This window comes from Choristoneura fumiferana, chromosome 10 (assembly GCF_025370935.1).
Source record: "Choristoneura fumiferana chromosome 10, NRCan_CFum_1, whole genome shotgun sequence".
NCBI classification, from domain to species: Eukaryota; Metazoa; Arthropoda; class Insecta; order Lepidoptera; family Tortricidae; genus Choristoneura; species Choristoneura fumiferana.
In genome coordinates this window covers 18,793,037-18,808,325 of record NC_133481.1, presented here as the reverse complement: position 1 = coordinate 18,808,325, position 15,289 = coordinate 18,793,037, and the positions used below count along the sequence as shown (strand labels likewise).

General features: G+C 40.2%; 1 protein-coding gene across 5 annotated transcripts in view; it reads right to left on the bottom strand.

Moving 5' to 3' along the window:
- The window catches only part of Msp300 (Muscle-specific protein 300 kDa), a 111,290-nt gene that overhangs the window by 40,573 nt on the left and 55,428 nt on the right, over positions 1-15,289 (bottom strand). For 3 of the 5 annotated variants that reach the window (XM_074093781.1, XM_074093783.1, XM_074093785.1), the window contains exons 10-14: positions 14,589-14,765; positions 13,400-13,643; positions 12,084-12,263; positions 8,524-8,898; positions 29-8,077 (exon numbers count right to left, since the gene is read on the bottom strand). In XM_074093781.1, coding sequence (XP_073949882.1) covers positions 29-8,077; positions 8,524-8,898; positions 12,084-12,263; positions 13,400-13,643; positions 14,589-14,765 — 9,025 coding nt within the window. Of the gene's footprint in view, positions 1-28; positions 8,078-8,523; positions 8,899-11,454; positions 11,482-12,083; positions 12,264-13,399; positions 13,644-14,588; positions 14,766-15,289 lie in introns of all 5 variants that reach the window. The other 2 variants (XM_074093780.1, XM_074093784.1) reach the window with 1 other exon arrangement.

The window sequence follows — 15,289 nt, the reverse complement described above, 5'->3', positions numbered from 1 at the left end:
CATATTTACAATAGAAATCAAGACTTACTTGGTATTTGTTGAGCTGGTCCACCTTCTCTTCTAACGTGGCCTTCGGAGAATATGTTTTGAGACTCATCTCAGTGTCGCTGAGCCAGTGCTGCAGACGGTCGTTCGCGCTGTCAAACTCGACCCATTGCTGTATTTTCTCTTCGATACCGCGCTTCACATCGTGAACGGTAGCTGTGAACTTTTCCAAATCGGCCCTAAGCAAAGCCAACTCTCTAGACATCCCTTCTTTCCCTCTAGGTGACAACTTTGCACCATTGCTCTCAATCAAATCTTGTAGAATCTTTAGCTTGTTGTTGCCAGTTGGAATGGCATCTAATAATTCCTGTATTTTAGCCATTTTGCTTTGCAGTGCTGCTTTGTTGCCAGTGAAGTCCGATAGCAAATGAAGTCGATCCCACAGGTGTTTCTGGTAGTCTTGCAGTGATTTTTGCTGATCGGCAAATTGTTGGTAAACTTCGAAATTGGTTTCATGTTTATCTATAATGGCCGATAGTCTGCTTGTTAAAGCGTTATAGCGATCCCAGACAGACTTAATAATTCCAGCCATTTCGTCACTTTCACCTTTCCCGGAATGTAAAGTAGCAACTACACTCTTCGCTTTTTCTGTCACCGTTTCTATTACCCTCTTGTGGGAGTAAATTTCTTGAAGCAGAGTTTTATTCTTCAGTAACTTGGACTTAATTTCTTGAGCCGAATTCAATACTGCCTTATCTTCTCCATCCACGATCTTTTCTTTCTCATCTAGCCATGAGAGCGTTTGTTGTAACACGTCTTGATAGCTTGACCATTGAAGCGTTTGGGATTCGTATTCCTTTTGCTGTTGCAAAATGGTATCATTTAATTTATCCCACCGTTCTCTTAGTGCTCTTATTTCAGATCGGATATTTTCTCTACCATTGGCAGCTGTTTCTGGTAGAACCTTGTCACCTGCACTGGTAAGAATACCAATTTTATGTTCTCCATTATCCCTTTCCAACAAAAATACTTGCAGCTTACTACCCTTACTTTCAATTGTTAGCTTGTCTTCTTTTGTTACCATTTGTGACAGTTGTTCTTCTAATGGCCTCAACCAGGCATCAAATTCGTTATGCAACTGGACATATTTCTTATGGTCTGCAACTAATTCAGTCCAGTGGTTAACGATTTCTTTAGATATTACGTGCAATTGTTGATAGCGGCTGCTAATTTGTGTGACGAGAGGCTTGAGTCGCTCCACGCCACTTAACTGTATGAGACTATGAGAGTCGTCTACAAAAGCGTCGATTTCTTTTTCCTTGGCGTTAATGCTGTTACGCAAATCAACGTATCTTTGCAGTTGTGCTTCTTTCTCTTGTAAAGTTGAGCATAAGCTTTGATCACGGCACTGGGATTCTTTATCTTTAAGCCATTCTGTAATAGACTCAATTGAAGAGTCAAATTTATTCCAAATATCTAATGTATGCTTCAGTTTCTGTTCAGAAGCTCCAATACTATCAACCGAATTACGTAGTTGGTCAAGTAAGTTGTCAATCTCTGCTTTGATGGCTGCATTTCCAGGTTCTGAGGTGCTCTTGCTAACTGAAGTGAAAACACTCCTTATTTCATCAAGTTTCTTCGAACCAATCTTTTCAATGTCTTTTAGAGCCACAGCAGACTGTAGTTTTCTTGTGATTTCTGGTTTCTCACCAGTAGCATTCTCGATATCAAGTAACTTTTCTGATTGAGACCCTAACCACTCTTTGTACTGCTGGATTAGTCGAACTAAATCCTCATGCCGCTTGACGCAATCTTCTAAATTGTCTTGGAGATTTTGTGATTTCGTTACAATATTTTGGAATAATTGCTTGATTGACTGAAGGTAGACATTTAATGACGCATCATGAGTCTGATCAACTAATTGTTGAGCTTTGTCGCACACAGATTCTACTAGCTGCTGATGCGTCATGATCTCCTGGTGCATAATTTTGTGATTTTGTAGCTGCGCTTTTTTCTCTTCTAGAGAAGCTTTCAATTCTGTATGACGTTGCATAGCTTTTTCGACATCCTTTAACCATTTTGTCAGTTGCTCTTGGGCAAGAGAGAAGTCAGAAAATTGCAAAAGGCACTGGTCTAATTTGTTAACAGTCTCTTGGAAACTGTCACCAAAGCTATCCCACAGTGTCCTAATTTTACGAATCTTCTGGCGGATCACTTCCCGCCCATCTGGGCTAGTGTGAGTATAAAGCTTTTCTCCCAAGCTTAAGAACTCTTCAAAAGCAGGAGTCTTTTTGGTCCTAGTTTCATACAATTCCTTGGCTTTATTTTGTTTTTCTTGAAGAACAGCGTAGTCTCCAACTATTTCGTTAAGATCTTGTAGCTCTCCAAGCATGCCCATTAGCCAATTTTCCATGTCATTGTAATCGTTCTCAAATTCTTTGTGTTCTGAAACAAACAGCTCATACTTGGAAATCGTTTCACTGACAAGATTCTTTAGAGTGTGGTATCTTGTGGCCAACTTCGATGTCTTTGTAGTGATGTCCGATTCGCTTGCAACGTTTTGCGTACTACCCGATCTAGCTAAAGCAGAAAAGTCACCACTCCTTGATTCTAGTTCCTTCTGCATTTCTTTAACCTTTTGTAAATGAGCAATTTTAGCTTCTAATGTACTCTTCAAGCTTTGATCTCTCAACTGATTTTCTTTTACTTTAAGCCACTCTTCTAGCTCGTCCAGAGTTTTTTGGCTTTCATTCCACTGTTTCAGTGTTTCTTTCAGTTTTTCATCTTGAGCTTTACACTGTGAAGTAAATTGATTCCACGTGGCACTGAGCTGCTCATATTCACTAATAAGTATCGGATGTCCATTTGAACTGGTGGATTTAAGCACAGAGGTTAGATGAGATTTCAATCCATCTAAATCATTCTCTATGATTTGCGCTTTCGATGTTACCTTTTCTATAGCAGCAATCTTCGCGTCTACGTCATCTTTTTGGGATACTACTCCATAATTCAGCATGCTATTTTCAGCCACGATATGGTTAAGACGATCGCGAGTATCCTCAAACATCTGGACGTATTTTTCATGTTCTGCAACATGTGACTCACAAACGTCGATTCTGTCCTGCAGTTCTTTAGCCATATTTTTATACCTGGCAATGGTTTTGGATAAACTCTTCTCAGCTTCATCATCAGGCATAAGTTTGATCTTTTCCGTCAATTGTGTAAGCATGGATTGGTGTAACTCTACTTCTTGATGTAGAATTTTGTTGGCGTGTAGTTGAGCCTTCTTTTCAGGCAGTGTCGCACACAATTTGGATTCTCCAAGTTCTTTTTCTTTGTCACTGATCCATTTCTGTACTTGATTGAAGGTATCATCAAATGATGACCTCTTATTAATAGTGGTTTCAATATCCTTGATGACATTGTTTAATGAATCGACTGATTCTTCGAAATAGTCTCTAAGAGCTCTAAGCTCGTTCCTGACTACCTCGCGGTCTTCAGGCGTAATTCCACTAAACAGTGATTCACCTGATTCAATTGCATTGTTTAAGAGCTTTTGTCCAATTTCCTTGTTTTCATTTAGCTTCTTCACTTGCTCCAAGTCAGTTGGTGTTGGCTTAGCATGCTTGCTCATTGCAGACAACTCTTGAATCTTACTATTCGCATCTTGAAGCCAATTTTTGAATTCGGCTATGGATTTATTGTATTTGCCCTTGTTGTCTCTTAGGTTTTTAAGCCGGATGAGATGATTATCCATAAACTTAGAAACAGTCTGGTATCTGGTTACTAAATGGTTAATATACTGTAGAACACGTGAGTCTGGATTTTGAGACATAATATTCTCACCAATAACAGTAAGCTTATTAACTTTATCACCATAGTCCTTGATTTCCCTGTTCAAGGTTTCAATGTCAACAATTTTACTGTCTATTTCATCCAGTGTAAGAAGATTAGCTGCTTCTTGTCTGACTCTGTTCTCTTTTTCTTTTAGCCATTCTGATACATCCTCCAGTAGAGTTTCATATTCTTGCCACGCCTCAATGTTTTCTCGAAGTTTACTTTTGATTTGGTCATAGTTTGATGTCAGTACATCAAGATTTTTCCTTGCCTTTTCTGTCTGCTGAGCAGCTTCTTGAGCGCAAGCTGGTTCCGCAACAAAGTGAAGGATGTCGCAGGCTTCTTTCAATTCTTTCACTTTGGCAGTACAGTCAACTAGGCCATTCTCAACATCTGCGAGGGCAGCGTTTTTAACCTCTAAATTATATTTGTCACTGTCAGCATCTGGCATACACCATCTAGTTTTGTCGTCTAGAATCTTAAGATTTCTATTAAACATAGCCAGTTTGTCTGTAAACAGCTTTTGCAGGAAGGTTAGCAGTGTTGTCTCAGTTTTATTTGCATGTATCAATACGCTTTCAAATCTCTTCTGTAATCCACTTAGCTCTTTAGGGACAAGAGATTCATAAAATCCTGGATAATTAGCATTCATTTCAGACACGTTTTGCGCTAAATTATCGATTTCATCGTTTAAGTCTTGCAGCTTGGCTTTGCAAGATTGGCATTTCTTCAAACGATCCAGAATTTTTGCATTGTCTCCTGTCATGTCATCGCATTGGATTATGTCATCTCTTATTTTGCTCACACTATCAGATAAGCGCTTGATTGTGTCCTTAAGCTTGTTCTCTTTTGTTTCCAAAGACGATACTGCACCTTCGAGGTTATTAGCCAAAGTTTCTAATGCTTCAAATTCGTTGTCTAAATATTCAATAATTGATGAGACCTGTCCAATCGGAATGTTTTTGTTGAGGTTCATTATCTGTTCACATTTTGCTTTAATGCTGTTTTTCAAGCCCAAATATATTGGCAACTCTTCCTTGTATTTTGTAAGGTGACTTTGACCGAATCTTATTTCCAAATTGTCGCTAGCATTCGCCAAGTTTTGACCGGTTTCGCTCAACCAGGTAATAACTTGGTTCTTGGTATCATCTATCTGTCTCCATACAATCAGTTGAGATTCTAAATCTTGGATTCGTTTTATGATAGCATCGTTAGCTTTTTCCCATTGTGCTTGAGAATTTAAGAATGCTTCTTCGAGTGGACTAGTGTCAAATCCTCCTAATGTAGAAGCTTGTTTGAGGATTGATTGTTTGATAAGATCCATTTGATCTAATAGACCTTTGGATCGTTTAAGTATTTCGTATGCCTTTTTAGCTTTATCTAAAGCGTGAGCAGTTTGTACATAATCTTGAGGAGCGTCTTTGCATTCGCCGTGAAGTTGCTCCGCTCGGGTCATTTCCCTGTCGAAAGCAATAGTGAAATTTTTCAACTCTTGCAGAGTGGATGACAACAATATATATTTGTTCTTTGAATCACGCATTGCGTTAACAATTTGGTCCCAGTTATTGTCAGCTGTTGATAAAGCGTTCTGAATTGTACCCATATTTGGTTGATCTTCTCTCATTAGATGCAGGCCTTCTTCTCTGAGTTCTTTCCTAACAGATTGTTTTTCTCTAAGGTTTGAATCCAATTTATCAAGTTCTTCAGTCATATCTTGGATTGATGCTTCTGTTAACGGTACAGGTTTTTGAGCCATATCGTTCAAAACAGACTGAACGTTGTGAAGGACTTCAGTCAAAGCATTATGTTGAATATTAAATTTATCCCATCTGGCACCTACTTTTTGCACTAAATCTCTCTTAGTTGTTACCTGGTTAAGCAAAGCGTCTGCTTTCATTTCAATTTCTCTAACAAGACTGGTAGGTGAAATTATCCTGCCTGAATTTTGATCAGTTACTTTAACCCGTGAAGGTCCATCTAACAAGGCCACATTACTCTTCCATTCTGGTATTTTAGTAATGATATTGACCAGTTCTTGACGTAATACCTCATAGCTTTCAGGTGTAAGTTTTTGTCCCTCGATTTGATACTGAATGTGACCTAATTGTTGTTTGTTGTCCTCATACCAGTTTAAAAGGTCTGACCATTTTTGTAATACACCTTTGTTTTGTTGAATGTTGCTCTCTATGATTTGATAATGTTCTGCAATGTTCGAGTAGGTGTCACTCAACGACCGTGATTCATCAGGATGTGACGCTAGAGTCATGTTTTTGATCTCGTTGTAAATGTCAGCAAATTCAGGCGCTTTAGCTGCGTGTTCCTGAAGCAAAACGTGCATGGATTGAAGCGCTGGTTCGACTTTGTCTGCACCGATCTGATCATAACTCTCTGTCTTTCTTCTGAAGTCTGTTATCCAGTTGTCAAATGTGTGTAACTTTGTCATGAATTCCTGACGGATGATTATTTTGTCCGATAGTTCATTCACGCGACCTCTGACTGTCTCCGCGAGGTCATTTGTGCGCTGTTTGATGTTGGCTACGTTGTTCTTTAGTAACGTAGCTCCTTCAGGTTGTATGCTGTGACAAATATTGTCGCAAGTCTGTGACAGGCTGATTATCTTCGCTTGTTGCTGTGATATTTCATTTCCAAAGGACTTAAGTTTGTTTAGCTCTCGGTCTAATTTCTCAACTTGTGGAGAATCTACTGTAACGCTGCGACTACTAATTAGTTTCTCACCATTTTCTATCCATGTTTCTAATTTCTGGGCTTCTCGGTCAAAGTTTTCCCAGTTGGTTACTAGTTTATCGAGCTTGTTATTCCACTGATCAGCTTGATCGTGGATCACTGCCCATCTCGAGTGGATAGCGTCTACTTCATCAGGAGCGCTCGTCTTGCCTGACAGCTGATGACTAACGCTAGACAAAATCTGCAGGTTCATCAGCTGTTTATCGCAGTCAGTCAGTAAAGCTTTAGATTGTTGCTGCATTTGCTGGGCTTCAGCTAATGTAGATGGCTTAGGAACGCTGCCCAGTTTCATCTCCGCTTCTTCAATCCACGGTTTGATTTCAATTACTCCTTTTTGGTACTTCTGCCAGCTGGCCAAATCATGTTCCACAACCTTAGTTTGGTGTTCCGTGGACCTTTGAAGATCAGCCATCATTTTTTCCAATAAAGCGACTTCTCCTTTAAGTCTATTGGCGTCTTGTACTTTATGTTCGACGGCTAATTTAGTACCTTTTTCTGCAACGCCTTTGATGACATCAAGTTTCTCAGCAATAGTCTTTTGAAGCGCCTGTGATTTTATCACACGCTCTTCAGGAGTAATGTTCTCAGATCTAATTTGAGAAATGAGTACTGGGCTTTCTTTCTTAATCCATTCACGAACATGTTCTAACTTGTGTTCAACTTTCACCCATTCCTCATTGAACCTCTCTAAATGCTCGACTTTAGTTTGAACCTCATCTTGTACTCTGTCCAGTTTTCTTCCTATGTTTTCTAGATCTTTTTCAATCACTAGCTTAGGTTTGTTGGCAGTCAAGCTCTGCAATTCAGCATAAGCGTGCTGTAATTGCGGCAGTTTTTCCGATTTTGCTTTTTCTATATCAGCATTGAAAGTTCTAGTTTCTTGAAGTTCTCTTGCGATATTAGTGACGCCTAACTCCAAACCTGGATGGGCCACGTAACTCTCAATCCTATCGAGATCAGAAAGCAGTTCTTCTTTCTGGTACTCATAATTAGACCACACTTTCTGGGTATCACGTAACTTGTGGAGACGGTCATTGGAAGTTTCATAAGCAGTGTTCCAACCGGTCTCGAGATTCCTCACGTCCTCTCTAACAAATGCTGGGGCATTAGCATCCTTGATTAGCTCTTTACCACGTTGCAGCATCGACATTACTGAAGGTCGTTGGCGGTCGAGCTTCTGCACTGCCGATTGCTGTTCTAGAACTAACTGTTCCACGTGTTGCAAAGATTGCGGTTCCGGTTCTACCATTGCCTGTTCCTTGGCTGTTTCTAGAATGCATATAACTTCGTGGACCTCGCGGCGGTAGGTGTAGCATCTTGTGTACGTCTCAGTCTTGATCATGGTGATTTCAATGGTTGGGATGAGATTCTTGTAGCGCGCGATGAGGTTTTCGAGCTTCACTTGTTCTTCCTGAGCTTCGAGCTCGGAGCAGTGGTTGGTCAGCATATCCAGAGTCTGAACCAGCCACTTCATATCTTCGCGCTTGCGATCGGCTTCGCGGCAAATGTTCTAAATGAGAATGTTCAATGTTTTAATAGTGATCATAACATAACTAAAATAATTTATTCATTAATATTTCAAAGTCAATAATTACCATCAGTTCCTTCAACTATTTAAAATGAGCAGCGTGTACAAAGATTTTGAAATAAATCATATAATCTTTAAGATACAACATTTTAAAATCAACAAAGTAACTATCATCATCATCGTTTACTGACAAGTTATACATATAGTTTCAAGAATGAGAAAGAATGAGAAATTGTTGCAAATGGACATGATGAATATGAAACCGTTTTATGATGACATACGGTGGCAAACAAGCATCCGCAACCCACTAGAATTCCTCATATGCGAGTTGTTTCATAGACTCTCTCTGTTTAGTCTTTCCGAATAGGATAGCGGTAGACCTTGCACACGGTAACCTACCACAATTTTATTTAAGCATACCCACTTACCTGGAATATAGTCTTCTCTCTTTCAAATGCCTCAGCAGAGTCCACCTCTCTGACAATGCTGTCCATAGTTTTATCAACATGGTCCATCCAGCGTTCCATCTCACGGAACTTCTCTCTGTAGGCATCCCATTTAGCTGGGATCCTTTGCAGCTGCTGCCTGAAGTGTTCTACTCTATGGACGGTGCTTTCCCACTGCTGCTCGCATTTCCTCAAAGCTTCTTCAAGTGACGTGTCCTCGGTCTGCTGGGTGTAGCTGGTGGCTATCTTCTTCAGGTTTTGGAGGCAATGCTCGACTTGCATGACCTTGCCTTGGTTGCGGAAGTACTCTTCGTTTCTGATGAGGATGCCGTCGGCGTCGTCGCTTTGGTTGTATGCCTGGATAAGATTTAGTTTTAAAATATCTATTGTTTTAAAAATAACGACGAATTTAGCGATTAAGCTGTTTCACCAATCAATTAAGCTCCTGATATCTGTGATGCCATTTCTATTTCATCATCATCAGCCGTAGCCCTTTCCGGCCGAGACACTGTTTTCCGAATTTTCTTCTAAAATGACAATTAATTGTTGTTCGTGAAAATATGATTCACGCGCGCTCAGGATAGTTGCACGATTGTATCGAGCCGGCCGGAAAGGGGTAGGACGTCCACTATTGGACATAGGCCTCCCCCATTTTTGTTATAAAATTAGACGGCATAATATATCTATCATCTATGCCAGGGTTGGGGAAACTTTTTCCTTCGCGTGCCACTATATAAGTACTAACGAAATATATGGCAGGCCAAGTTGTTGCATTTTTGGCATTGTTATTTGCTGAAATACAAATATTGATATATATTTTCTGAAACACTATGGCCATTGCCAATGAGAATGAAATTTTGTAACAATACTAAATCTTTTCTTGATTTTTGTTTGATGGTCGCGGACAGGATTTCAAGCCTTCGCGGGCCGGAGATGGCCCGCGGGCCGCAGTTTCCCCATCCCTGATCTATGCTATGATAACAGGAAGTTAACAAAATTGGTGAAACAGCATTGAAACCCAGATTAATTTTCAATCAGCAGTGAAATTACATTGTTCTTCGCTTTGAAACAAATAAACAGTTAGTCAACTGAGTTGGCAAATAAGTGACGTCATAGCTCACTATTACCATACGAACTTTATGTGGCATTGTGTTCAGACAGTCTATAAAAAGTACAGTAATTGATTGTGCAAGGTTTTCCTGAAGAAGAAAGTACATGTTTTTTTTATTTAGAATTAAAATAATTATTCTCAGAATCACAACAAAAAAGGTAGTTGGTTGACCAGTTGTATGAAAAGAAGCATGTAAAAAATAAAACAAGATGTATTACAAATTAAAACGCATGTACACTTTAAATTGTGACAGTTTCAAACATTTACCTTCAGCATTTCATTTACATCAGTGCTAGTAGAAGGAGACAACAATATATTTAATGCTCGAGCTCAAAAGTAGCTAAATCCTTTAGCACTACTTTGACTGTACATCATTTAAAGTGTACCGGTAGAAAATCCACAAACAAATCCGGAATCCCTGTGCAGTGGGCCCATAACCGTCAGAATAATGCACGCTCGACATGTTGGCCCAACATCGGCTAACCTCGGCCAACCTCGGGAAAGCGATTACACGATCAATAAGAATCATTTATCTCACTCTACATAACTGCGTCTCATGCAAGTTGCACAATTTTTTAGACTATCGCGGTCTTACTAATTAACCGACTTCTTTTATGATTTAAATTCAGGTTTTATTCCGCGTACCTTGACTTTAGAGAAGCTCGATATTACATCCGCTTTATTTTTCTGACTGACATTTATATCAGCATACCCGCAAATTCTCCAGTCGTCTCGTGATCATGGCGCATGCCGAATATATATGAGCCGAAATATCGAGCGTCTCTAAAATCAAGGTACGTTGGTCCAATATGTAGAGCGGGCATAAAACACAGGACGAGACACAATAGTAACAGAAACAGACGATAGATACAAAACTTAAGCAGTTGTGTTCCATAGTTGACGTGTAAACGAGAAAAAAAGACTAGATTTTCGGCATGATATTATGTGCCACCTCGTACAGTCAACCACAAAGAGATCGATACGCCCAAAGTTACAAAAATATGTATACACGACTCTATTGACTTAATTAAATACATAATTTTGTAACTTTGAAAGAAAGAAAGATAAATATTTATTCGTGACATTTTACAAATTAAAGAAAAAGAAAAAAGGAAATAAAGACAAATTTTGACACGAAATGCTCCCAACTCAGCATGATGTCAACCTTGCGGCCGACGCTGGTCTTCCGTTGGAACCATTTAGAAGAGTTAAAAGTATACATCAACAATGAACTCGACAACTAAAACAATTTTTTCACAATACACAAATCTAGTAATTTACAACATAAAAATATACCTTAACTACACAAAATAGAAATAAAAGAAAAAAGAACAATATGCCTTGGCCGTATGGATATCTTTGTAGTTGAATATACCTATTGGCTTGCCGCAAAAACTTAGACACGATTCAAACATGCCCAATATAACATTTTTATTAGATAACTGTTAAACACATGTTCAATTACTGTAAAAAAAAATGTTGTAACGTGGTTTATGTTGATGTAATGCTGTTTTTTGTGGGGTGATGTTTGTATTTGTAGTCTTGGTTTTTTGAACTTTTGCAGTTTAATAAAATTTTGAGTTGGTTGGTGTGTTTTGCATTGTGATATTACCATGAATAAAAGCTATTACAAGCTTTTATTTATATATTTCTCCATCCCTTTTTGAAGTTTAAAGACCGTATTAAATTGTAAAGAAACACATAGAAAACGAAAATGAAGAAAAACGCAGAGTAAATCCCGTTTTTTTGACAAAACACTTCACACCATAACCCACAATAACCCGTTTTATAATTTTGCCCACCTCGGGATCATCTAAAGACGACGCCACCTGTGAATAACGTTTTTGTAAAAAATATTATGAATGTAGATATAGATTAATAGACCGGTTGGTCGTCCAGGTACCGCTGGAGGGACGAGGTCCTGAATCGTTGTTTTAAATACATTATAAATAAGTTTGTGTTAAAAAAAAATGAACACAAGCTTTTTTCGCTAACTGCAGTTTTTGTTGACTGTACCTGTATTGTCATTACATATTTTAATCTCTTACGCAGTGCCTTTTTAGCAGGCTCTTCCTTTTTAAAACATCTATCTAGTTCATTATTTAGTTACTCGTGCCGATTGATCGACAGTTGCGATAGATGGCAACACTCACCACTATTGGCGTAGGTATGCGATTAAGATTTTCGGGAGGTTGTTGGAGAGACGAGATGTAGATTCTAATCCCGACCAACGCATCCGTAAATCTTTTTCGTTCAAAAAGAAAACTTTAGTCGTGTACAATCACCAGCACCAATATCTGACACAACAAGCGGGCATAAATATCTGATAAGACTCTATTTCTAGGGCCGGAAGGACGTGTCAGATATTTTTGCATGCTCCGCTGTGGCAGATATTAATGCTGGTGACTGTACCAGATCACACATCCCTCACCTGTTCCTCATACACGATCTCCTTTTCGATGTCTTTGATGCAGTGCGCGAACACAGCCTCGTCCAAGCGGAACTCGAGCCGCATCAGGTGCGGCGGCGCGCGCGCAAGCAGCTCGCGCCAGCGCCGTTGGAGTGCCTCCACTGTGCCCACCACTTGCGGCCGCTCCGCCTCGCTGACCAGCTGTAAGATAACATTGGTATTACACTTCTCACTCATTGGATGACCATTCGTGTGAGATCCAATGAGCATTTATTCTTTTAGTAACAATATTAGTTCTGTGTGCTTATTAATTGTAACTTGGATACCTAATGTCCCAAATAATTGTTTTAATTTAATTTCATTTTATTACAGCCGCGTTCTCGTGAGCGATTTACTCGGTCTACTTTTCATCATGATCAGCCGGGAGTGGGGGACGTCCACTGCTGAACGAAGGCCTCCCCTCAGAACGCCACAATGGACGACAACTTGCCACTTGCGTCCACCGGTTTTCCGCAACTCTCACGGTCACGATGTCGTCAGTCCACCTGGTAGGAGGCCTGCCAACGCTTCGTCTTCCGATTCGTGGTCGCCACTTGAGGACTTTCCCGGTTATTTGTCCTAGGAGCGATGTGGCCCGCCCGCTACTTACATAAGCTTGCATATTCTTTGAGCTATGTCGGTCTAGTTCTCCGGCGAAATTCTATCGCGCAAATAAACTTCTTGGTTGAAATTATAGATTTACTTTTATGTGAACAAAAAAATCTTAATCAAATGGCGTTCTCACGGTCGCTATCAATAATCGCTCCCTGCTCATACAAGCTCATTCACATCACTATTTATTAAAATTGAGACGACTCGCTCACTAAAATTGTACATACAAGAATCACATTTTTAGGCGTTCCGTTCATGCTTATGATAAGATTGTCATTCAATCTTAAAATTAATTTAAATTTATTAACTAGAAAATCACCACGTGTACTAGGTTTTAGAGTAGACCGCCAAATTAACATTATTTCAGCCCACATCACCCACTGCACTGCCTAAGTCAGGAATTGTAACTGTGTTAGAAAAATGGCCTTCCGTGTCCTAGTAGGTGGGGCTAAAAAACCGTGTTCTTCGCATTATCTGACATTGCACCACGCGCGCGAACCAATCCCTGCTTTGTTTTTGAATTTTAACCAATCAACAAGCACACGTCTATTTGCAACCTCGAAAATTATTCGTATTTGAATCATATCGTTTTGATTTAAGGTATGGCCACTTTTTGTGTGGAATTTGTACTGAGTTACGCTTCCTGACTTACTATTTTATTCGTAGCCCACTGCTAAAATCCATACCTCAATAAGTTCCCTTCCGGACCTCACTAGCTCAGCCACAGCCCTTTCATCAGCTCCTTGGAAGAACCGCTTGTGGAAGTCCACAGCCTGCTTGGAGTCGACCCTCGTGTCGGCCAGCAGAGCTTCGGCCCTCGACGCCCACTCCTCGACGGCTCGCTTCTTGCTCTCGAAGTCTTCCCAGGCGCGGACTAGCCGCTGCAGTTCACTCTCGCGGCGGGTCGCTTCCGAGGATATATGGGCGAACCTGCACGAAATTATGTTCTTACTCGTGTTTACTTGCTGCACAATGATTCAACCATTTAAAACCAGTTGAATTGTAATTCCGGGATTTACTAAGCCCCATGGGCATTCCCAAAAAAGACATCGTGGATATCATTAACGTTGTAATGCACACCGTGCCAAATCTAATTAGTCTAAACCCAGTGGTTGCAATTTCGAGATTATATCCGTACTCCGTGGCAATATATCCAAAGTATCTACATACCAAATGTATTCGAATCCGTCGCACTATTTCAGTGTGAAAGAACAACAAACATACACCCACAAACACACATCTACTCATAAACTTTAGCATTTATTTTTTATACAGTACAATACAATACAATACGGTCACGAGCGTTAAGTTGGGACCCATTTCGTGAAAAAATCCTTTGAATTGTCACACAAAATGACAGATTCGATCTCAAGTGGGTCCCAAATTAACGCTCGTGACTGTACAATGCAATGACTCTTTAAATATTAAACACCAACACAACGTAAGCAGTACAGAAAACAGGCATATAAAGATTTTCGAAGGTAAGCAATAGGCGGCCTTTTCGCTTCGGAGCGATCTCGTCCAGGCAACCTCTACAGTACCTTGTTTATTTATTTAGTAGTTAGTATTACTAGTAGGTTTGTGCTGGGTTCCCAACTGTTTTCCTTCAAGAAATAAAGAAGGGTAAATTTCAAATGTAATTCCGCACATGTTTTAAAAAAAATTTTGGTGCGAGCGGGGTTCGAACCCACGACCTCTCAGAATCAAGGCGATAGAGGAGGCATATTAAATTAACATTGGTGCATTCGAAACCACGTGCACTATCCGCGTGGGAACTATGGCAATAGCCCTCTTGATCTGAGAGGAAACTATGCCCAGCAGTACAGTATATAGGCTGGATAATATGATTACTAGTAGGGTATCTAGCTGGCTGACCTGTCGTTAAGGTCCCGCATGAGCCGCACTTGTTCCGTGACGTCGGCGCTGCGGTCTGCGTCGGCGGCCTTGACTATGTTCTGGAACACCTTGTTCTTGCTCTCGAGCATGGAGCGGTAGTAGGTCGTGCGCGAGAAGAACGACCGGTGCGACTCGTAGCGCTCCGTTATCACCTCGCTGGAACAAGGTTTTGTTAAAAAAAAATGTATTGTCAACTAACAAATGTCACTGGACAATTCACACCAATAATATAATAAGGAATATGCATAGAAACATATAGAACACACGCCTAATGCGATAATGTAGCCAAAAATGTTAATGTATCACATTCGATCCGTCCCGAAATCATAAGACAGGGTTCGAATCCACGATCTCCCGTTTATAAAAAATATGTCAAACCACTAGGTCAGTGTTCCGCAAACTTTTTTGTGTTCAAGGTAGGATAATACCGACATGAATACCGACCCCGTATTAGCCCACGCCCATAGAAGCTCATGTCAGTTTCTATGGGCGTGTACACAAAATACAGGGTCGGTATTTCCATATTGGTATTATCCGGGCCGGGAAAGTGTGTCACCCCGGCTACCCCACTAGTTCCGCCATCACACAATGAGGGCTATCGTTTTTTGTCTCACTAGATGGCGCACTGTTGCGTGAGGTTTTTAAGTGTGGCTTTCAGAGTCTGTTATTACGGGCGTTAA